The sequence below is a fragment of the Trichomycterus rosablanca genome, chromosome 13 (assembly GCF_030014385.1).
Source record: "Trichomycterus rosablanca isolate fTriRos1 chromosome 13, fTriRos1.hap1, whole genome shotgun sequence".
In the NCBI taxonomy this organism is placed as follows: domain Eukaryota; kingdom Metazoa; phylum Chordata; class Actinopteri; order Siluriformes; family Trichomycteridae; genus Trichomycterus; species Trichomycterus rosablanca.
Genome location: NC_086000.1, coordinates 3,213,256 through 3,238,373, shown reverse-complemented (window position 1 = coordinate 3,238,373; position 25,118 = coordinate 3,213,256). Strand labels below are relative to the sequence as shown.

The 25,118-nt window shown below is 42.4% G+C and overlaps 1 protein-coding gene across 2 annotated transcripts; it reads right to left on the bottom strand.

Annotated features, from left to right (window-relative positions):
• Positions 1-314: 314 nt before the first annotated feature.
• jade1 (jade family PHD finger 1) lies at positions 315-24,772 on the bottom strand. 2 transcript variants are annotated; one of them, XM_063008086.1, is made up of 11 exons: positions 24,663-24,772; positions 17,666-17,761; positions 15,980-16,050; positions 14,755-14,912; positions 14,351-14,541; positions 13,388-13,599; positions 10,648-10,815; positions 10,360-10,476; positions 9,310-9,786; positions 7,043-7,160; positions 315-5,813 (listed from the first exon to the last, which is right to left on the bottom strand). In XM_063008086.1, the coding sequence occupies exons 2-11, from the start codon at positions 17,712-17,714 to the stop codon at positions 5,011-5,013; spliced, it is 2,364 nt and encodes a 787-aa protein (XP_062864156.1). In that variant the 5' UTR covers positions 17,715-17,761; positions 24,663-24,772; the 3' UTR covers positions 315-5,010. The 2 variants fall into 2 exon arrangements, with proteins under 2 accessions (XP_062864156.1, XP_062864155.1); XM_063008085.1 differs by lacking the exon at positions 24,663-24,772 and adding an exon at positions 22,460-22,908.
• Positions 24,773-25,118: the final 346 nt, after the last annotated feature.

The following is a 25,118-nucleotide window of genomic DNA, read 5'->3' as shown; positions in this document are numbered from 1 at the left end:
AAGTTGTACCTGTAAATCACAAGATCGTATAGAAAATGTGTTTACTGGTAATATTTACACGTCTGAATGGGTTACTTAGAATACAAGTGTAGGACATTAAAATACTTTATAATTTACATCACAATTGTTTTAATGACACTGTTTAGACCAAAAACAGTACATTTTTACTATATGGCCAAATATAAGTGGACTTTTCAAGACTACGGGCAAAGAATACGAAGTTTTGACAAGCTTAAATGAATTTGAGAAAGACTAAGAATTTGAGACTTACAACACAGCGCCCTCATCTGGACAAAACACCACAAGCTTCTCGGTTTCATTTCAAAGGGGTTTATTCACAAAATAGATGCATAACAAAAAAATACAGCAGCACATGTCCATATAAAAGGTCTCTTTGTATGTGAAAAATAACTTTTTAGAGAACATAGTCAAGCTGCGCTGCATTGCTCTATTCTAGTGCAACATGTTAACCAAAGCCACACAGGCACGTGGTCGACGCGAGACCTCACCGAAGTCTGCTCGCCATTAGCATAAACAACAACGACGAAAAAAAAAAGGAAACATCCAAGTGCAAATGCAAATTTGTACTGACCAAAGGCAACCGACAAGTAGTGAAGCTTAATCTTCCAGAAAAGGAAATCGATCGTGACACAATACGAGTCTTGTTTTGAGAACTTTAGTGCAACGTGGATCCAGGTTTGGTAGAGGACACTTGATTGACCCGGTGGAAGGTGCATTTCAGCCTAATTTCATGACCTGGAAAGGTGCTCGAGGAGAATTATACCTAGAGAACGACTGTAGGCAGATTCTCAGTCAAAAAGGCCAGTGAAAGGGTTTAACAGGAGAGGGATAATATATTTCCAGCTGAAGTCAAGGCATTACTTTACTTTTACTTGTACCTATCTGTTTACCAAAAAAAGAGAAAAAAAAATCAGATTTTACAATTTTTTTTGATTTATTGTGGGATTTCTTAAAGCAGTACCAAATCTGTCGAGCCAAACACACACATGAATAAAAGATAAATATAATTGTGATTATGATCAGCTACAGCTGGTGGCTTCTGTTTCCATATAAATTGGGCTAGTCCGACTGCTCATCGGGGGGGGGGGGGCCATTTGTGAATGACAATCAGGCTAACTTTGATTATTTTAGGTAAGTAAAATGGATCATTGGAGTTCCTGAGGACCAAACGTTTGTCAAGGACTCACAATGAGCTAAAGGACATATTTAAGGTGTTTAAGGGGCGGTCCAGGTCCTTTCTGTGCGGAGTTTGCATGTTCTCCACGTGTCTGTGTGGGTTTCCTCCCACAGTCCAAAACATGCAGTCAGGTTAATTGGAGACACTGAATTGCCCTATAAGTGAATGTGTGTGTGTATTTATCTGTGTGTGTGTTTATCTGTGTATGTGTTTGTGTGTGTATGTGTGTGTTTGTGTGTGTGTGACCCCCGGTGACCTGATTGGATAAGTGGTTAAGAAAGTGAGTGAGTGAGTGAGTGAGCAGATTTGGTCCTGTTTTTTTTTAGAAAACCCACAACATTTATAGTAAAAGTTGTTTATGGACAGAGTATCTGCTCTAATCATGCAGTCACAGTAAAACAACTTGCCACGAAAGAAAGACTTTCATAACACACATCACCCACAAGTGAAATCTTGAGTGAAAGGTGAGATTATTTTAATCTAAGTGCTTCTGAGCGTTCGAACCTGCATACAAGCAGAGAACAGGAAAATAAACGTGTCAGCTAAATCAATACATGTATTATCATCATTATTACTATTATTATTACTATTATTATCATTATTAGACCAAACACTGTGTGTTTAAGAGAATACATATACTTAAACGTGACAAACAAAGCCATGTGAGGAGTTTTCCCCCCCAACAGATATCAGACACGACATCTATTCTCAGACTGGGACTCATTTTCAGTGCTGTTCCCTTGATTTGCTACAGGACAGAACCAGGCGTAAGGGGCAGGACAGAAGTGCACAAAAAAAAGAATTACCTGAGGAGGAAAAAGACGCCGCGACGAACGAACAGAGCGCCACGATCTCTTTACATAGGAAAAGCAAAAAAAACGAAATAAATAAGTACATAAATACAGATTTGTGGGTAACGATGAAACGTGCACCACATACGGCAGGCCAAGGCTGCGTTCCAATACTGATTTTAACGCCGTTATCGACGCCGTGATCTTTTTGCCTTTTTCTGTTTTCGAGAGGACAAGCGTGCACTGGGACACCAGTATTGGAACAGAGCATACACTATACGCACAAAAATATCAGGACACCCTTTCTACTTGCTAACAGGTGTAATAAATCAGGTATATATAATATATAAGTACATAATACGCTTTCGGCTTTGTCCTGACCTAAGCCCACTGAACAACTTTGGAGGCTTTCTTGACCATTACTACCTAACCATACAAATAAATCCTCATTTGACTGAATGGGCACAAATTCCCACAGACATACAGCCATTCAAACCAAGTCCTGTAAGAAGCCTCCTCAAAAGCACGGCTGTTGAACAGAGCATACACTATATGCACAAAAATATCAGGACACCCTTTCTAATTGCTAACAGGTGTAATAAATCAGTTCTATAGAATATACAGGGAAATAATATTACTTCCAGTTGTGCAGCAATATTAGGGAAGGCCCTTCCTGTTCAAACTCTATAAATACGTGAAGAAAAGCTCGAAACACAAAGCCCTGACCCCAGAACCACTCAACAGGTTTGGAGGCTTTGTTAGGCATTACTGCCCGACCATACTAATAACCCCTTGTTTGACTGAATGGGCACAAATTCCCACAGACGCACAGCCATTCAAACGGAGTCCTGTAAGAAGCCTCTTCAAAAGCACAGCTGTTACTTTAGCTATTTTGAAATAGGATGACAAGCTCATTTCATGATCAGGTGTCCACATACTTTTGGTTATATGGTGCGAGTTGACAAGCTTGCATTGGGACACCGGTATTGGAACAGATTGCTAATTGCTAACAGGTGTGATAAATCAGTTATATATAATATATAAGGAAATTATACGCTTCCAGCTTTGCAGAAATATTAGGGAAGGCCCCTCCTGTTCAAGCTCTATTAAGACATGAAGAAAAGCTGGATTTAAAGAAACACAGAGCCCTGACCTAAGCCCACTCGACAGTTTTGGAGGCTTTATTGACCATTACTGCCCGACCATACAAATAAACCCTATTTTGACTGAATAGGCACAAATTCCCACAGACATACAGTCATTCAAACCAAGTCTTGTAAGAAACCTTTTCATAATCAGGTGTCCAATTACTTCTGGTTATATGGTGCGAGTCGACAAGCGTGCATTGGGACACCAGTATTGGAACAGAGCATACACTATGTGCACAAAAATATTAGGACACCCTTTCTAATTGCTAACAGGTTATATATAATATATAAGGAAATAATATGCTTCCAGCTTTGCAGAAACAGTAGGGAAGGCCCTTCCGGTTCAATAAACCCTATTTTGACTGAATGGGCACAAATTCCCACAGACATACAGCTATTTAAATGAAATCCTGTAAGAAGCCTCCTCATGATCAGGTGGGATACCAGTATTGGAACTGAGCATACACTAAACACAAAAATATTAGGACACCCTGTCTAACTGCTAACAGGGAAATAATATGTTACAATATATTCAGCTTTGCAGAAATAGTAGGGAAGGCCCTTCCGCTTCAATAAACCCTATTTTGATTGAATGGGCACAAATTCCCACAGACATACAGCTATTCAAACAAAGTCAGAATGCCCGCTCAAGCGCCGAGTGTCTCGGTGGTGTTCCGAGAGGACGGTACATGTCTGAATGCTTGACCCATAGAGTAAACCCCTACACATGTTGCTATTGCTGAGTATATGTCAGGGAACAGGTCTATTCTGATGGAAATGGTTTTGTTTTTTTGGGATGACAGTGGCCCGTCCACAGTGCAAGAGGGGGACAGGCTGTGCTCTAAAGCTGGTCCAATAAAAAAAAAAAATGCAGCACAGGGCTATTTAACCTCAATTTTGTATCAGTGATCATTGGGGCAATGATGGCAGGAGCTTCGGTCGGAATGCCTGCTGAAGCGCAAAGTGTTTAGGTGGTATTCCAAGAGGACGTTATATGTCTAAATGCTCAACCCCTAAGGTAAACCCCTACACTTGTTGCTATTGCAGAGTATATGTGAGGGATTGTTGTTTTAGCTATTTTGAAATAGGATGACAAGCTCATTTCATGATCAGGTGTCCACATACTTTTGGTTATATGGTGTAAGGTATTAAAGCGTGTGTGTGTGTGTGTGTGTTATCACGCCAGTGGTTCTCACTCCCCGAGCCTGTGTACTTCATATTCAGTCCTAACTACTAACTACAGGGCTAAAGTCAAGACTAGAGTGTGCTAAAGTGAAAACGGGTATCGGGTACACGGGGTCTCCAGGCCTGGACCCGGGAGCCGGGAGCCACTGAACTAAGTGCTAGTCACGATTGTACACATCACTTGATTCGGACCAGTGTTTAACACTACTGCTGTGAGCAACAGAAATCGAGACGTAATCACGCGAACTTAGTTCGATTACAAGCTAAGCGTTCGGCATCAAAGACCTCGTCGTACGAGAGGAAGGAAAATAAAGCCACTTAACAAAGTAGAAAAAATGATAAAAGCAGCAGATACGAAATAGAAAAATAAATAGCTGTCCGTTAACAGAAGCTTCGCAGGAGCTACATGTAGGATCGGTGTGCGGGTTTACGTTTCCAAAAAACAGCAATAAATGTGTGTGTGTGTGTGTGTTTATTTTTATTTGTTATAAGCTTATTGCGTATAAAATTGTAAGTGGACGTTCAGGTTCAGGTTCGTTTTTGGACTGGAATGACGATTGTTCAATTAAATCCTTCATGTAGCTCCTCTCTGAAGTGCTGCTTTTATTTTGGATTAATTACACAAAAGGGGGGGAAATAAAAATTTGACACGTAACTTCACATAGTTTTCACTCCACGTATCGTGGTTTTACGACGCGAGGACGCCGCGCCGCAGGACCTCCGAGCCGTAGCGCTGCGCCACCGGGTCGTGACTTCGAAGCCGCTGGGCGTGGCACCTCTTCTTCTGCTCCGACTGGCTGTGATCCACCTCCGAACCGAGGTCCCGGCTTTCCGTGCCGGTCCTCAGCCGAGTTCTGACCGAAGGACAGGTTGGGGCGTGGCTCTCGTCCAAAGACCCGACAGGATGAGCATGCCCGAAGTCCCTCCCGTCATCCTCGTGCTCTTTGTTATCGCCTCGTTTGGGAATGCGGAAGCTCCCCCAGTTCTTTTCCGACACGATCCTTCCCTGATGCTGGCTCGTCCTCCTCAGAGAACCGTTATACACGTTCTGCACCGTGACGGAACCTCTCACCTCGGGCGCCGTCGTCCGGTCGTGATCATCCGTCACGCTGTTCTGTTCCATCTCGTCTGTGAATTTCGCCCCCGGGCTGTGTTTTTCCGGGAGGTGCACCCACACCCGGCTCCTCCTCCTCTGTTTCCTGCGCTCCCCCGCGGGCCGTTCCGTCTGATTTTCTAAGCTTTCGCGCTCGCCGCAGCTGATGTTCGGGACCCCCTCCGAACCGGACAACTTGGCCAGGATGGATGAAGAGTCGTCACCTTCGGTCTGGCCTCGTCTGGGGCCGCCGTAGTGCGGGGCACCCTTCCGCTGGGAGAGCTCGGTGGCGCTGTTCTGGCCCGTGTGACCTCTCAGGGGCTGGGGGGCGGTGGATGACGAGGGCGCGCCCCGGAAATAGAACATGGCCTCCTCCAGTTGCCTGGTGGAAGATATGCCTTGAATGCAAATATACAGAGGAAGGAAGTGAGAAGGATGGTAAAAGAGAATTAAAATATATATATTTATATATATAACGTTAATTTAATATGAGTTATTATTTTAGTCGACCACTTTAAGTGTCCTGGGGTGTAGCCTGAGAGGGTTAAAGGGTTGTGGGCGGTCATGATTACTAGGAGAAACACACTAGAGCAGCGTATTCTTCCACAAGTTGTACAGGATCCGATCAGCCATAACATTAAAACCACCTCCTTGTTTCTACACTCACTGTCCATTTTATCAGCTCCACTTACATATAGAAGCACTTTGTAGTTCTACAATTACTGACTGTAGTCCATCTGTTTCTCTGCATGCTTTGTTAGCCCCCTTTCATGATGTTCTTCAATGGTCAGGACCCCCACAGGACCACCACAGAGCAGTGTTAGTGTGTGTTGTGCTGGTATGAGTGGATCAGACACAGCAGCGCTGCTGGAGTTTTCAAACACCTCACTGTCACTGCTGGACTGAGAATCGTCCACCAACCAAAAACATCCAGCCAACAGCGCCCCGTGGGCAGCATCCTGTGACCACTGATGAAGGTCTAGAAGATGACCGACTCAAACAGCAGCAATAGATGAGCGATCGTCTCTGACTTTACATCTACAAGGTGGACCAACTAGGTAGGAGTGTCTGATAGAGTGGACAGTGAGTGGACACGGTATTTAAAAACTCCAGCAGCGCTGCTGTGTCTGATCCACTCATACCAGCACAACACACACTAACACACCACCACCATGTCAGTGTCACTGCAGTGTTACTGAAGAACAGCATGAGGGGGCAAAAAAAGCATGCAGAGAAACAGATGGACTACAGTCAGTAATTGTAGAACTACAAAGTGCTCCTATATGGTAAGTGGAGCTGATAAAATGGACAGTGAGTGTAGAAACAAGGAGGTGGTTTTAATGTTATGGCTGATCGTTATATAAGTATGTGGACACCTGACCATTTGCTTGATGGACATTCCCTTCCAAAACCATGGGTCAACACCTCCCTCCCATTAACTCAAAAGAGCACATGAGACCAGGCCCTGATACTGGACCATCTTCAATACGTTTAACAGGGTTGAGGTCAGCATTCTGCAATAAGTGTGGCTTAAATACCTGGACTGAGGTGTGTCCACATACTTTTGGTCATATGCTATGTATCTGATCATATTGATTGCACCCTCTGGTGCGGTATAGAGGCTCACCGGAGTGTCGACTCTGCTCCAGCAGCCTGACGTGGTGGTGGAATATCTGCTCCTGCACCCGACACACCGAACGCTTGATCTTCTCTCTCCGGGTCACCATGTAGGTTAGATTCCGCACCTATAATCACACACACACACACACACACACACAAAATTATCTAAAGCCATATAAAAAAAGCCCATATAAAAATATGCTTTAATTACTATAAATATTCAAAGACAAATAAGAACACGTGCCGTCCAGGAGGTTCTGGGGTCAGCGGCCACACAAGTACACTAACGTATAGCAATAAAAAGCTTAAAGTACTAAAGTGTGTGTGTCAGGGGTCGCGCATGTCCTTAAGGTAAAGCTTGTGATCCCTGGAGCTATTAATTAACACACAGGAATAAACGTCATATAGAAAGCCATAAAGCTTTTTGGGGCGAGCCTCCAGGAATTCTGCAATCCCCTCTTGTAGTTTGTACCTCTGTGCTGTAATTAAAACTCCCTATAGATGTGCCTGTAGTTTCGCAACCGAGCATGTCATGACTGACGACAGCCTGAAGCTCTGTCCCGCCGTGGTGAGATTTTATCTTTTACAACTCCTCATAACATAAAAAGGTGAATTTTGTATTTGGCAACGATCCTCCAGAAAGTTCCGACTGTAATTAGTTCTGAGCCTGATATTGCTGACGAGAGCATCTATCACACAGTGGTGTGCAGCAGTCTGCAGTTTGGAATGAACCCACATTACAGTGTCTGTCAGCAGGATTAGGGGGTTTTGCTAACTCTAGTAAAATAAAAATAAAAAAAACACGTTTGAAAATCCAGTCCAGTGGTGGATCTCTGTGGGCACTACAGACAACTCATTAAAAATAAAGGACACTGGTCGGGACAATCTCATTCACAGTCACTCACACCCAGAGCCAAATCTACTTACTGGCATGTTTTTGGAATGAAAAACCACCACATCTTTGGTGCTGTGAACGTTTTTGTGCTTGTTATTTGTAAAACAGAACATTAAAACAGTCAGTTAGAAATTGAATAAAGTAAAAAAGGAAAGAAGTCAGGAGAGTCAGAAGTCTGGAAGTAATGAAGTCAGAAAAAGAAACTGGAAAGAAGGAAGCTGGAAGAAAGAAAGGACATCGGGAGGAGAAGAAGTCAGTCAGAAAGTCAGGGGGGAAGTCATGATGTTAGGAAGGAAGAAAGGAAAGGAGTCAGGAAATCGGGACAGAAAGAAGGCAGGAAGTAAGAAAGTCAGGAAGGAAACAAGAAGTTGGAAGAAAGAAAGGACGTCAGGAAGGAAAGAAGACAGTGAGGAAAAAAGGAACACAGAAAGGAAGGAGGTCTGAAGGAAAGAGGAAAAGGATAGAAATGAGGAAATAAAAAAGGAAGTAAGTCAAAAAAGACAGAAGGAAGTAAGGAAAGAAATGGGAAGGAAGTTGGAAGAAAGAAAGGATCAGGAAGGAGAGAAAAAGAAAGTAATGAAGGAAGGAAGGAAGGAAGGAAGGAAGGAAGGAAGGAAGGAAGGAAGGAAGGAAGGAAGGAAGGAAGGAAGGAAGGAAGGAAGGAAGGAAGGAAGGAAGGAAGGAAGGAAGGAAGGAAGGAAGGAAGGAAGGAAAGAAAGAAAGAAAGAAAGAAAGAAAGAAAGAAAGAAAGAAAGAAAGAAAGAAAGAAAGAAAGAAAGAAAGAAAGAAAGAAAGAAAGAAAGAAAGAAAGAAAGAGCATCAGGAAGGAGAGAAGTCAGAAATGAAGTCGGAAGGAAAGAAGTTAAGAAGTAAGAAAGACAGGAAGAAAACCAGAGAAGGTTGGAAGAAGGAAAAGAAGTCAGGAAATAATCAAGTCAGGAGAGAAACTGGAAGAAAGAAAGAACGTCAGGAAGAAGAGAAGTCAGCAACGAAGTCGAAAGGAGGGTGGGAAGGATGAAAGTCAGGAAGGAAAATTAAGAGAGAAGGAAGGAAGGAAGGAAGGAAGGAAGGAAGGAAGGAAGGAAGGAAGGAAGGAAGGAAGGAAGGAAGGAAGGAAGGAAGGAAGGAAGGAAGGAAGGAAGGAAGGACACATTGGGAAACATCCCACACTGTTCAGTCGATTTTCACACCGGATACTTGGATTAAACCCAAGACTCCATGGCTTCGCAACACCAACACTACCTGCTATAGTGGAATAACTAGGAAAAATAGTTCTTCTTCCAGCCCTGAACTTTCCCTGGATCCTTCTCCATGTGCAGGTGATTCCTCTGCATCCTGACTAGGGTTAGGAACGGGGAGTTGGACGGGCTACTACCTACCCTCTCCAGGTCTTGGCGCAGGTGGGTAAACAGCCGGAGCCTTCGCAGTAGCACTTCCTGTTCGCGTCGGGCCAGGCTCTCTTCCTCCTCTCGCTTGGGCGTGATGAGCGGCTGGTTGAAGTTCGTTTTGCGTTTCAGCTTCCAGTACTGAAACAGGAAGTCCACGTTCTCCGGCGGCAGGTGCAGCTGTTTGGCTACGTCCTCCACGTCGACGAAGCGGTAAAACTCGTCCTCCAGCTGCTGCACGCGGAGCTTCCGCTCGCTGAGTCCCGCTCCGTCCGTTCCTTTGCCTTTGCCTCGGCCCCGGACGCTCTCGCGCACGCCGCCTCTCTGCTCGTCCCAGTCCATGCCCGAGTGCGTGGGGCAGTAGGATTTGAACTTGACCTCGTCCTCTTCGGTCAGGATGGTGTTCATCTTCAGGCCGTAATGGAGGCCGCAGGTCACGTGGAACGCCACGCGGCAGCTCTTGGCTGAGCACTGTGGGAGAAAGGAAATAAATGACATTAAAATACTGTACTGGTGGTACAGAACACCAGTCCCCAAAAATACACCAACAACTGGTGTTTTAATGATGGTACGGCTTGTACTAACAAATCTCCCAGTTTAAGTTCAACTGGGATGAGACAGAGTGACCGACAAGTCACATAACATACTGGTAATAACATGATTCTCTCCTCAGAGTAGGAATATTCCCCAATATTGATGTAACATTGACAGGTTATTAATATTAATCTAAAGAAACAAGGGACCCCAAACAATGCCTCAGCATATCAGAGCCACCAGACACCCTCACTACTGGGGTCAAGCATTCAGGTCTGTACCATTCTCTTGGTGTATGCCACACGTGCAATCACTCAAGTTGGGAGTATAAAAAACATGACTCTTTTCATTACATAACTGCAAGTTAAGCAGTCCTGCGGGACTGAAGCTCCTGCCATCCGTGACCCAATAATGTACCCAACTAACTGGTTCTGCCACAGAGTGCCTTACTGTTTCTAGTTCTGTCTCTCCACTTCCACATTATTTGTAACTAAATACTTAGATTTTTACCTGTATGCAGGCTCCTGTCTTCTCTTTACAGAGGCAGCAGATCAGAGCCCATCTGTTATTGGGGATTTGAGACACGCTCGTTATGGGCTCCATCTTCTCTGGGTTACCTATGCTCACCTGGAATGCAAACGAGAAGAAATAAAAGGTTTGATCGGTACACGTAGCACTAGGTTTGATGCATCTGGACGCAGAAATGTGACCGTGGAGATTTGTGGTACATGTAGAACGTCTTTTATTCATCACAGATCAGTTTAACAGTTCAGCATATTGTATTTGTTGTATTCATACCTCTGGTATCCAGAGGGCACAGCTGACGTGGACCCACTTGCTGCCACTGCGAGTGGGTTTCATAGCTCCACCCTTCTTCGGGCAAAGCTGGCATTTCGGGGAGATTCCAAGGGCGCATGTCCGACACAGCCAGCTGCCTTCCGGGACCTTCAGGATGCCATAACAGGCCTACAAGAGAGAAACAACATGAGTTAAACCAGCAGTACATTCAATACAGAACACATGTTACACGACTACACAACATGTTACACACAGAACACATGTTACACGACTACACAACATGTTACACACAGAACACATGTTACACGACTACACAACATGTTACACACAGAACACATGTTACACGACTACACAACATGGGTTAAACCAGCAGTACATTCAATACAGGTGTACAGATGAACAGTCACACAGTGCGGCCTTGTGTTTTATATGGTCAGATATTAGCATCAGGGCTCTGTTGGACTGCACAACATACTACACAACATGCTACAAAACTAAACAATATGTTACACAACTAAACAACATACTACACAACATGCTACAAAACTAAACAATATGTTACACAACTAAACAACATACTACACAACATGCTACAAAACTAAACAATATGTTACACAACTAAACAACATGCTACACAACTACACAACAAGCTACACAACGTTACACGTGCTACAAAACTAAACATACTACACAACATGCCACAAAACTAAACATACTACACAACAAGCCACAAAACTAAACGACATACTACACATGCTACAAAACTAAACAACATACTACACAACATGCTACACAACTAAACAAGCTACACAACTACAAAACATGCTGCACAACTACACAACATTACACGTGCTACAAAACTAAACATAATACACAACTACACAACATGCTACACAACTAAACAACATGCTACACAACTAAACAACATGCTACACAACTACACAACATGCTACACAACATGCTGCACAACTACACACATGAGCTTGTTGGACGTCCCATGTTAAAAACAAATCCTATTAAAATACAGTGACATCAATGTGATCTTTTCAGACACTCTTCTGAAAAGACTTTGAAGTATGTGTGCTTCATTTGTGCCCATTCAGACAAAAGAGTGTTTGTGTGGCTGGGCACTGATGTTGGTCAAGAAAGCATCAGTTGATGTTCCAGTTCATTCCAAAGCTGTTGAGTGGTATTAAGGTCAGGAGTCTGTGCTCTGTGTCCGTAGAGTAAATCTCAGCTCCTTTACTAGCATATGGTTGGCACAATGTCATACACACACACCCTGGACTCTGGCATGAAGTCACCCAGGCACTTCCCTCCCCGGACCTCCAGTGCAGGGCATTATACTGTTCAACAAAATTTAACAACAACCGTCAATCTACTATCATGTTGCAAATTCTGTCCGAATGTGTCACCTGTATGAAATCCATTCCGCTTTTTTACAGTCATTCTGCTCACAGGCATCCTCGACCCGGCTGGTTACGTTTTCTCTGGCAAATATTTTAGTTGGCTAAGCAAAACTAGCCTTTCAGAAAAACCTCCAGGCTCAAACTGAAATAACTGCACGCGCTTCTTCAAAGCTGGAGTCGAATTAGGCAGTAAAAAGTCACGTTTAAATTTACATACTTAAACGACCGGCTGTATGGGGGGTGTCGTGTAGTTTTGCATCCAGGACGAAGGATAAATAGCTTGAATTGCCTTAAATATAAGCACCTTATCATATTATTTTTTATTTGCTGCAGTAGTGAAAATAACATTTACATCCTTGAAATTATTCCTTGGTCCCCTCTTCTGTACATTTATCCTCATAACCAAGTCCTGCACTTGTCCATTAAATAAAGGTCTGGAAAGCACAATTTAGCATTTTCTGTTCCAATTTTCTGTCCTCCGCTGCTCGTACCACTTCCACACATGCTAAGGAAGGCTGCAGACAAGCACCCACCCTCCTGCTTCTTTAATCCAACCAGCGGTGGATTTGCCAAGTGTCTTAATACAAAAACTAATCTGCTAAATTTTCTATTTATTGATGCATTTTCTCCCCTTTTCTTCCGATTTTATCGTAGTCAATTTGTTCTTCCGATGCTGGTGGATCCCCGATTGCATTCGAGGAGGGTATATTGCTGCTCACGCCTCCCCCGACCTGTGCGCAGTCCTTAGCGGACCCCTTCTTTTCACCCATGCTTTCTGCACAGGCGGCTATCTATCCGCTATCCAGGGTCCTTACACATCGTTTGAAGACCCCACCCACTCCACTCGGTCCGGTCATCCTGCCCTAGCAGACACCCAGAATATCCCGCTGCGCCACCTGGGCGTGCGTCTATGCCAATTCTTTGATAAGACAGCGAGAGTCATTATTGCAGCGAAGGAAACCTATTCTACCTCCCCTCTCACAGACACGCCCGACTCTGTGGAGTGCCCGGCTGTTCGGGGTCAGTTAGTTTTGCCTGTAACTGAGTGAAGTAACCAGATAAACTTATTGTTTTAGGGCAGCTGGGGATTTTTTTACATTTACATTTTCGGCATTTAGCAGACGCTTTTTTATCCAAAGCGACTTACAGTTGTGACAGTATACAATCTAAGCAATTGAAGGTTAAGGGCCTTGCTCAAGGGCCCAACAATGGCAACCTGGCAGTGATGAGGCTTGAACTGGCAACCTTCTGATTACTGGACCAGTACCTTAACCACTAGGCTACAGCTGCCCTTACATTTTTACAGATGTTCAGGTCTAGCTACTACACACCTGATGCACGCATATGTTGCACTTGTCACAGAACACCATCTCGTTGCCGTCCTCTCCGTCCGGCGACTGGCACACGTCACACACCACGTCCTCGTCGTACTCGATCCCGAGCCCCTCCTCGGTCTCCATGGCGTGGCTCATGTTGTCGTAGCAACGCCGCTCGAACTCCTCCATGAGGCGCTCCATGGTGTCCTCGTCCAGCAGCTGCATGCCTGAGAAATAAAACGCATCATGTATTAAGGCCTGTCATGATTATTCTTGTTCTGGGGCTGAATGATTGAAACACACACTTTTCTGTGTCTGTATGAACAGGGCCGGTGTGAGAGCTATGTACACGAAATCTGGTCCCACTGTGGATTACAAGGTTTAACGTAAAGCCTCCACAAGGGGGCGTTCATGGGCAAGTAATTTTTTTAAGTGGTTGTTAAAATTCGTTTATTTAATTATTATTATTATTATTATTATTACCAAAGGTCACGACCCAGGGTTTGAAAAACCCTGAACTGGAGTGTCACTGTCCACAGTCAAGCATGCTTTCCATCACCAGAGGCTGCTGTGCAAAATATGAAGACCCTGCTACTGCTTCTACAGACGTGAGCTGAGGGTTCTTGTGCGGCAGACTTTAATCCAGCCCATGCTGTAAAGCTCACTTGACTGTGGACAGTGTCACGCACGTACCAGTAATCTCAAATTTACAGCTAACCTGCTTCTTGCTGGTGCTTAAATGACTTATGGTCATCCGGGCAAATGTTATTTTAGCAGGTGGCGTCCAGGTGGCGAATCTCGGCTCTCGAAGATCTCGGCTCAGCTCTGCCACCGGTCGACTGGGCGCTATCTAGCGGGCACAATTGGCAGTGCCTGCTAGAGACAATAATTGGCCGCCGTGTCTGCTAGGGTGGGATGACCGGACTATGTGGGTGTGGTCTTCCATCTGACCACGCCTATAAATACATCAAGACTCACCCATCTGACCGAACTCCTTATTGGCCACGTCCAGCCACGCCACATCTTCCTCGTTCAGGTCGTAACGGCACGTCCCTTCAGCCAGGGTCCCGATACCAACGTATCCCAACACGGTCGCCTCCGGACCCCAGGAGCGAATCAGCTTCTTGGGACGTGTGAACAGCAAAGCGGACGATTTTTCCGCCACGACGCTACGAGACAAAAAAATAACAGAGGGAATAAATCAAGACCTGAAAAATAACTGGGAGCTAAAAGTGCAAAACAACATCTGGCTCTAATGTACCCATGAATAATTCTACCCTGTTGTTTATGCAGCGATTTGGCTGTTTGGTTTTATTCATGATATCTGGCACAGATAATCCTGTATAAAGTGAGACTGATTGAAATGATTCGCCTGGACGTACCGGACCGAGGGTTTGGGGATGGACTCGGGGCTCACCGGAACCTGAACCCCCTTTTCCCACTCCTGCCTCCAGGGGTCCGAAAGCACGTAATAGTCCTCGGTGTTCAGCTGGTACGAGTCGTGGAGCTTCATCGCCGTGATGAGATCGGTCCTGAACACCTGTGGGTCGAAAAATATATGAGTGGCTGTTTTGTCATGCAAAGTAACAATCAGAGGTTTGTGAGGTTGTCTGATTAATTATTATATACACCGAGCAGGCATAACATTATGACCACTGACAGGTGAAGTGAATAACACTGGTTATCTCTTCATTACGGCACCTGTTAGTGGGGGGGATACGTTACGCAGCAAGTGAACATTTTATCCTCAAAGTTGATGTCAGAAGCAGGAAAAATGGGCGAGCGTGAGGATTCGAGCAAATTTGACAAGCGCCAAACTGTGATGCTAAACGACCGGGTCAGAGCATCTCCAAAACTGCAGCTCTTGTGGGGTGTTCCCGGGCTGCAGTGGTCAGTATCTATCAAAAGTGGTCCAAGGAAGGAACAGTGGTAAACCGGCGACAGGATCATGGGCGGCCAAGGCTCACTGATGCACGTGGGGAGCAAAGGCAGCGGGATGATGCGCCCTGCCACAAAGCAAAAACGGTTCAGGAACTGTTTGAGGAGCACAACAACCAGTTTGAGGTGTTGACTTGGCCTCCAAATTCCCCCGATCTCAATCAAATCGAGCATCTGTGGGACGTGCTGGACAAACGTGTCCGATCCATAGAGGCCCCACCTCACAACTTACAGGAGTTAAAGGATCTGCTGCTTACATCTTGGTGCCAGGTACCACAGCACAACTTCAGGGGTCTAGTGGAGTCCATGCCTCGACGGGTCGGGGCTGTTTTGGCAGCAAAAGGTGGACAAACACAATATTAGGAAGGTGGTCATAATGTTATGCCTGATCGGTGTACAGATACTACTGTTACATGAAATTATAGAGAGTGGACGAAGGGTGCGATACCGAAACTGCTTTGATTACTTGAGAGAACTGAGATTAAAAATAAGCATATTATCATTTTCATTTCATTCTTTTAATGCTCCAGTGCCAGTCAGTTTATTAACAATAAATCACACAGTCTGCGAGCCGAGCGCTCCGGAGTAGATCTAACTCGGTTAAAGAGATTAAATTTGCCGGAATCGAGAGCGCTGATAAGGCGAGACGCATGAGAAGGTTGTTTTTACCTCGGAGGGTCTCTTCCCATCCTGTCTCCTGTGATGGGAGTTTGACATCTGAGACCACGACGTGCAATTGCCTGTAAAAAAAAGCAGAGAAATGAAACACAGCCATAAACGAGCAGGTAGAAAAACTCCAGCAATGCTGATGTTAAGAGTTTCAATTCAACACACAGTGATCTTGTCAGCAATAGAACTAATAAAACACTATTTAAATCGGTGCGCATGTGTCACGATTCGAATCGGTAATTCATGTAAAATGAATCGATATTCACTTTAAACAGCAGAGGGCGCTGGCGCTATTCACCTCGCCTGGTTGACGTCACTGGCGCTATACACCTGGTTGCCAGATTCTGGGTTTTTCAGCCAAATTGGGCTTAATTCAAAATTGTTTTGCACAGTTTGTACCTACCTCAGAAATAAAAGGGCATTCATTATTTAGATAAATAAAAGGAAACTTCGTATCGTGAACCCAGTATTGTGAATCGCATCGCATCATGGGTAGAGTGTATCGTTACATCCCTAATCAAAAGCGTACAGATTCATGGAGCCGTTTACACACGACACCATGAATAGATTGAACCAAACGAATGAATCTTTCCCATAGATAAGACCACCGCTACCTGATTCGACTCTTTGAAAGGAGTCGTTTCTGACTTGTTGTTACTCAGTGATTCAGTTTGCTTTTTTACCAGACTGATGTGAAGAAGCGAAAGAGGGTAAATTTCATGTGTATAGACAGAGTCTGACAGAGCTTTAGAGCCAAAAAGCAGGTACTGACTTAGATTAGCAAAATACAGTAAGATATGAAGCCGTGGAACATTCTTACCTCACCTCAGCGATACGGATCGATATATCGATCTTCACCCACCTCGCACAGTTACGGTCGCTTACTGAATAAATGAGCTTAGTCACGATCTCAGAGCTATGGGAGACCAGATATGGTTCTAGTCCAGTACAGTTTAGCAATTTCCATACAGGAAAAAGTCACGTAGAAGTGCGCAGAGGTAAATTTGCACAGGCAAATCACTACATTGGACTGGACGCTAAATAAAGAGCATAATGTAATAATACTGCTCTTGATTTATAGTGAAGTCGTCCAACCTTGCGATGAGTCAGGCTGCGTTTATTCGATCACACTGGTGCCATAATTTACTCCAATGGCCTGCTCACGGAATATAATATACGGGAAATAATAATAATAAATACCTGGTCTCTAACTGGCATCTGTGATACCAGTAATGTCAAGCAAAACTGACCCAAATCCAGTTCTTTTCTTTTAAATTTCCCATTAATAAGACACAAAAACCTGAACCAATGATGTTTGAGACTTTTACAAGAAGCGGAGTGGGACAAACTCAGATCCCAAGAATCAACGTGGCAGCATGAACAAGCATGATTACTCAGAGAAAAGAGGCAGTTCTGGGATCATCGTCAGGTTTTATCTTTATCCCTCGACTTGTCTGACCTGGCAGAACCTCGGTGAACTTCCAAAATCTCTGCCTGACCCCTCTCTCCACCTGTCTGCCCGTTGAGGTGGATACCTCCTCTAGCTGAAGTCTCGGACTCTCTTTTTATCATAACGAAGCCACAAACCACAGTGTGAAGTGTAAGCAGCACATTCTCCATCAGAACGATGAGTGGAGAACATAATAAAGGATACAGAAGGAGAAAGAGAAAACAGAAAGCGCTTACTTCCATTATCGGACTCCTCGCTGGTGCTGGGAACGCGGCTTCGCTTCATGGTCAGCAGACGCCGTCTCCGAAAGCCTCGTCAGTCTAGCAGTTTCGCTATAGGAATGACCAAGAACATGAAGTGTACAGTTTCAGTTTAAACCAACTCAATGCACACATGGCATCAGCTATACCGGGTAATACTAAACACAATGCACACATGGCATCAGCTATACCGGGTAATACTAAACACAATGCACACATGGCATCAGCTATACCGGGTAATACTAAACACAATGCACACATGGCATCAGTTATACCGGGCAAAACTAAACACAATGCACACATGGCATCAGCTATACCGGGTAATACTAAACACAATGCACACATGGCATCAGCTATACCGGGCAATACTAAACACAATGCACACATGGCATCAGCTATACCGGGTAATACTAAACACAATGCACACATGGCATCAGCTATACCGGGTAATACTAAACACAATGCACACATGGCATCAGCTATACCGGGTAATACTAAACACAATGCACACATGGCATCAGCTATACCGGGTAATACTAAACACAATGCACACATGGCATCAGCTATACCGGGTAATACTAAACACAATGCACACATGGCATCAGCTATACCGGGTAATACTAAACACAATGCACACATGGCATCAGCTATACCGGGCAATACTAAACTCAATGCACACATGGCATCAGCTATACCGGGCAATACTAAACTCAATGCACACATGGCATCAGCTATACCGGGCAATACTAAACTCAATGCACACATGGCATCAGCTATACCGGGCAATACTAAACTCAATGCACACATGGCATCAGCTATACCGGGCAATACTAAACTCAATGCACACATGGCATCAGCTATACCGGGCAATACTAAACACATCGCATTATTATACAGATGAACATTGTGCTTATACAATTACTGACTGTAGCCCATCTGTTGCTCTGCACACTTTAACATACCCCCATTGATCAAAACTGATAATCCCATTGATGAACATCAGGTGCAGCAATGTTGTTGGGATTTTAAATACAATACATCAGAGCCAATGCCATAGGAGAACAGCGCTCCATAGGAAAGTAGCTCTAGTCTCTAACTGTTACCAGGGTGTGTGTTCCTAATAAAGATGCCATGGTCCTGTGGGCAATTCAAAACAAGGGTACAGGGAGGTGTGTACAGAGCAAAAGATGGGCTGCCATAAAAGTACAAAGTTCATCAGTTAGAGAAAGAAAGACGTGATCAGTTAAAATACATTCATAGTAAACACAATCCCTGATGTCCTTCTATCAGTTTTGTATGCAGAGCTCACATACAGTGGGTTACAATTTATGTACAACTAATACTATTAATAAACGTATTAATAAAGGCACAAACAATAATAGTAATAATGATTAGAATCATATAAAATGATAACACTAATAATAACACTAAAATAATAATAATCTTAATGTTACAATAAAAGCAACAATAATAATCATCATAAAAGCAGTTCTAATAACAGAAGTAATAAGTAAATTAGTACTATGATTATTACTGCTGATAAAAGCAATAACTATGAAACCAACAACAGTAATAACTAGTAATAACAATAGCAATAATTTTGATTTAGTAATAATATAAAACATATTAAACAATAACACTTATGCAAGTATTAATAGCAATATTTAATAATAATACTTATAATAAAATAGTAATAAGAAAAACAATAGCAATAAAACTTATAGTAATAATAATACTTAATAACAATAATATTAATAATAATCCTACACGTTTTTGATCAGCCCAGCTTCTGCACCCCCTTAATAATTTAATATTAGTTAATATTTGATGTTGCAGAAAAGTTTACAGAACTGAGCAGTGACGTCACAGTTCACATCAAAAGTCTCAAGTCTCAAAAAAAACAACTAATCCTACATTAAAAAAGCACTAATTATAAATAATATTAACAAAAACAATGATATCAATAATAATTTCAAATCATATAAAATAATAACATAAACAGTAACACTAATTGCACAAAACACTAAAATAATAATAATAATAATAATGTTATAATAAAAGCAATAATTATTATAAAAGCAGAAACATTAAGTAAAAGAATACTATGATTATTATTACTAATAAAAGCAACAACAATAATAACAGCAATAGTAATACTTTGTAATAATAATTTTAATTTAGTAATAAACAACTAATATTTTAAATAGTAATACTTAATAATAATTCTTATAATAATAATAATAATAATAATAACAAACAACAACTAATATTTTCAATAGTAATACTTAACAATAATTCTTATAAAAATAATAATAATAATAACAAACAATATCCCTAATGATCCCTAACCCTTAAATAATAATAAAAATAATAATGCAATAATAATAACAATAATAATTAGTAATAACGATTATAATTTAGTAATAATATAAAAAGTAAAAACAACAAACAATAACACTAATAATAATATTTTAAAATAGTAATACTTACTAATAATTCTCTATTATAATAATAATAATAACAACAATAATGTTCTGATGAAAGCAATAATAATTATTATAAAAGCAGAAGCAATAAGTAAAGGAAAACTAAGCCAAAATAACAACAGCAATAATTAGTTAATAACTATTTTAATTTAGTAATAATATAACAAATAAAAACAAACAGTAACACTAACGCTAATATTTGAAAATAGTAATACTTACTAATAATTCTTATAATAATAATAATAACAAACAATATCCCTAATGATCACACAACCCTTAAATAATAATAATAACAATAACTTTATAATAAAAGCAATTATAATTATTATAAAAGCAGAAGCAATAAGCAAAAGAAAACTATGATTATCACTAATAAAAGCAATAATAATAATAATAACAGTAATAGTAATAATTAATAATAATAACATTTTAATTTAGTAATAATATAAAGAATAAAAACAATAACACTAATACTAATATTAAAATAGTAATACTTAATAATAATTCTAATAATAATAACAAACAATATCCCTAATGATCACACAACCCTTAAATATTAATAATGTTATAATAAAAGCAATAATTATTATTATAAAAGCAGAAGCAATAAGCAGAAAAATAATATGATTATTATTACAAATAAAAGCAATAATAATAACTATAATAATTAGTAATAACGATTTTAATTTAGTAATAATATAAAAAGTAATAACAACAAACAAAATAATAATACTTACTAATAATTCTTATAATAATAATAATAATAATCCTACGTGTTTTGATCAGAACAGCTTCTGCTGCCTCTCAATAAACAACACTGTTTCTACACTGTTGTTACGTCACAGTTTACATCAAAAGATTCCACTTTGTTGTTACGTCACAGTTTACATCAAAAGATTCCACTTTGTTGTTACGTCACAGTTTACATCAAAAGGTTCTACACTGTTGTTACGTCACAGTTTACATCAAAAGATTCCACACTGTTGTTACGTAACAGTGGCTTCGCGGGGGATGTTTTGACTGGGTCACGTGGTCGGCGGATGAAAGACTCTAGAAGCGTCATCGTCACGGTGACGTAGCGGCCGCCGCGCTGATGTAAACACACAGAATACCGACCGAGACTCGGGCCGCGTTCCAAAACCGCAAATGATCGGCCGACGTTACTAATTTGACTTACTAATATTGTGCGGTTTGGCCCGCGGCCCGAGTCAGCGCTGATGTGCGGGTGATAGTTGGTCATAATCTACATAAAATGTAATAAAATGTGCAGAAAGTGCGTCAAACTTGAAATAAAACACGCAAACCTTCACATTCTGACTAAAATTGGGTGCAAATTGGAGTTATTTAAGAGCAGCAGCTTCCCGAGATAAAAACAGACCGCAAAGGAAGCGTCACAAATCGCGTCCACTCTCACTACCCAGCGTGTCAAAATCAGCGCGTCATTAACGGATGTTTTGCATACTACTTAGTGCCCTAGTTTGCGGATTGGAACGCAACCGAAGCTCCTGAAAGGCCGCGCCTCCTTTGACACAGCATAGCTGCCTCTCCTAATGCCCGACCATAATAAACAACCAGGTTTATTTGGATTGATTTAATATCTGCGCGTTTTGCGCACAGCGCTCAGATTAGGTGCGAATTCAGTTTGCGTCAGAATAAACTCCCGGTTTAAGTTGAAGACGGCGCAGAAAGGTGCGCATGAGGATTCGAGATGGGCTTGTTTGGTAAACAAATAATCAAAAGTAATGTAAAAGGTAAAAATGTCACAAGAACAATAAAGTGCGCTGAGAAATGTGCGTTTTTGCGCAAGTTTATACCAAAAGAAGCGCATTTGAGAGACGGGACTCGAACCAACTATCAGACACCCGCGCACGAAGCGCAAATGCAGCCAAAACGCAGCGTTACTGCGCCGTCTGTCCACCGCAAAAGTTTGTGCGCAACTCATTGCGCCGGTGTTTGCACATGTTTGATGTGGCATGATATCTGAGTTGGCACAGGACGCGCACAAACATCCCCGCCGCTCGCTCACTGCGCCCGCTCCATAACTGCCCGAATCCGCACAGCGTCCGAGTACGAACCCCCACCCAGAGCTCAGCGAGCCCCGATGGCGCAAATATTTCCGCAGGACGGGATTTTCTCGCCCCTCGAACTTAATCTTTTGGCGCCATTTTAATGACGTACTACGTTTCCAGCGGACCATCTGCATTCGAAAAAACACAGCACGCACGCTGCCAAAGCGACCAGCCCTCCCAAAATCCCGCAAACAAACATCCGAATGCGCAAATACCTGCACGGACGGGATGTCGCCGCTCCTGCGTTGGCGTTTCCGTGTAGCTGCTAAGCGATGGTGCTGTTACAGTTTGAGTTCGGGCGGCACGGTAGGTAGCAGATTGTCGCCTCCCCGCCCCGCTCGCTCTCTCGCACGCACACACACACACACTCACACACAGAAACGCGCAAACACAAGTTACGTACTCGTGTGGTCGAGTGAAGCTGCCTGCAGTGCACAGACCAGCCACCAGGTGTCGCATCGAGCCAAAGATATTTGTTCGGATCCAGATAGGTCACTCTGGATTGCTTTAGTGTTTCTGTCCACCAGAGGGCGTTAAAGAGTAAAGTAAATTGCACTTTAATAATTACCCACTACATTTACATTTACATTTTCAGCATTTAGCAGACGCTTTTATCCAAAGCGACTTACACAATGAGCAATTGAGGGTTAAGGGCCTTGCTCAGGGACCCAACAGTGGCAACTTGGTGGTGGCGGGGCTTGAACCGGCAACCTTCTGTTTACTAGTCCAGTACCTTAACCACTGAGCTATCACTGTTTGTAAGTTTGTAAGTTTGTAGACTGCTGGTTGTACTGGGACACTTACAGAATTATTATTATTATTTTATTATTATTATTTTATTATTATTTTATTATTATTATTATTATTTAATTATTATTATTTTATTATTATTATTTTATTATTATTATTATTTAATTATTATTATTTTATTATTATTATTTTATTTTTATTATTATTATTATTTTATTATTATTATAATTATTAAATGTCGCTTCCAGCTTCTGTTTGGGTCTTAAGGATTCTGTAGTACAAATAGAAGGGCAGTTGTAGCCTAGTGGTTAAAATAGTGGACTTATAATCAAAAGGTTGCTAGTTCAAGCCCCACCACTGTCAGGCTGCCACTGTTGGGCCCTTGAGCGAGGCCCTTAACCCTCAATTGCTTAGACTGTATACTGTCACAGTACTGCAAGTCGCTTTAGATTTACTAAATAAGTATTAAGCTGAAACCCTAATTACATTCTCCTCGGCAGCACGGTGGCTAAGTGGGTTTCACTGTCGCCTCACAGCAAGAAGGTCCTGGGTTCGATCAACCGTGGGAGTTTGAATGTTCTCCCTGTGTCTGGGTGGGCTTACTCCGGTTACCTCCCACAGTCCAAAGACATGCAAGTGAGGTGAATTGGAGACACTAGGTTGTCCATGACTGTGTTCGATATAATCTTGTGTAATGAGTAACTACCGTTCCTGTCATGAATGTAACCAAAGTGTAAAACATGACGTTAAAATCCTAATAAACAAAGAACTCCTCCAGCAATAAACTTTTGATGCCCCTCCACATAACAATTCTGTAAGTGTCCCAGTACAACCAGCAGTCTACAAACTTACAAACTTACAAACAGTGATAGCTCAGTGGTTAAGGTACTGGACTAGTAAACAGAAGGTTGCCGGTTCAAGCCCCGCCACCACCAAGTTGCCACTGTTGGGTCCCTGAGCAAGGCCCTTAACCCTCAATTGCTCATTGTGTAAGTCGCTTTGGATAAAAGCGTCTGCTAAATGCTGAAAATGTAATACACGTAGCAATTTATCTCACAGATAAAATAGGGCTTGCAGTGAACATTCACTGCCACCAGAGGGCGCTTTCTAAGTTTCTATTTCAACACATTGAATTTAAACGTGAATTTTAACGTTTGGACTGTGGAAGGTAACCGGAGCACCTGGAGGAAACCCACGTGGACACGGGGAGAGCATGCACACATGACTCCACACAGAAAGGACCTGGAGCGCTCTGCCTGGGAATCGAACCCAGGACCTTCTTGCTGGGAGGTGACAGTGCAACCCACAGAGCCACTGAGCTACACAATATTATTAATATTAGTATTATAATGATAATAATTAATGAAGTCGATTCTTAATCCTGGTAACCATATGGACAGTGTTTCCTGTTTTGTGTTTGGGTCTTCAGGCTCCTGTAGTACAAAATAAGTAGATAGTTGTAGTGAGAGCATGTTTTGGTATCTGTACATGTTAAAAACTCTCTGTAGGAATGAGCTGCTGGTCGGTGAAAAGACGCCAGAGATATTGCAGTGGGAAATTAGAAATGACCAAATTGGGAGAAAATGGGGGAAATATACTGATCAGCCATAACATTAAAACCACCTCCTTGTTTCTACACTCACTATCAATTTTATCAGCTCCACTTACCATATAGAAGCACTCTGTAGTTCTACAATTACTGACTGTAGTCCATTTGTTTCTCTGCATGCTTTTTTAGCCTGCTTTCATGCTGTTCTTCAGTGGTCAGGACCCCCACAGGACCCCCACAGAGCAGGTATTATTTAGGTGGTGGATGATTCTCAGCACTGCAGTGACACTGACATGGTGATGGTGTGTTAGTGTGTGTTGTGCTGGTATGAGTGGATCAGACACAGCAGTGCTGCTGGAGTTTTTAAACACCGTGTCCACTCACCGTCCACTCTATTAGACACTCCTACCTAGTTGGTCCACCTTGTAGATGTAAAGTCAGAGACGATTGCTCATCTATTGCTGCTGTTTGAGTCGCTCATCTTCTAGACCTTCATCAGGGGACACTGGACGCTGCCCATGGGGCGCTGTTGGCTGGATATTTTTGGTTGGTGGACTATTCTCAGTCCAGCAGTG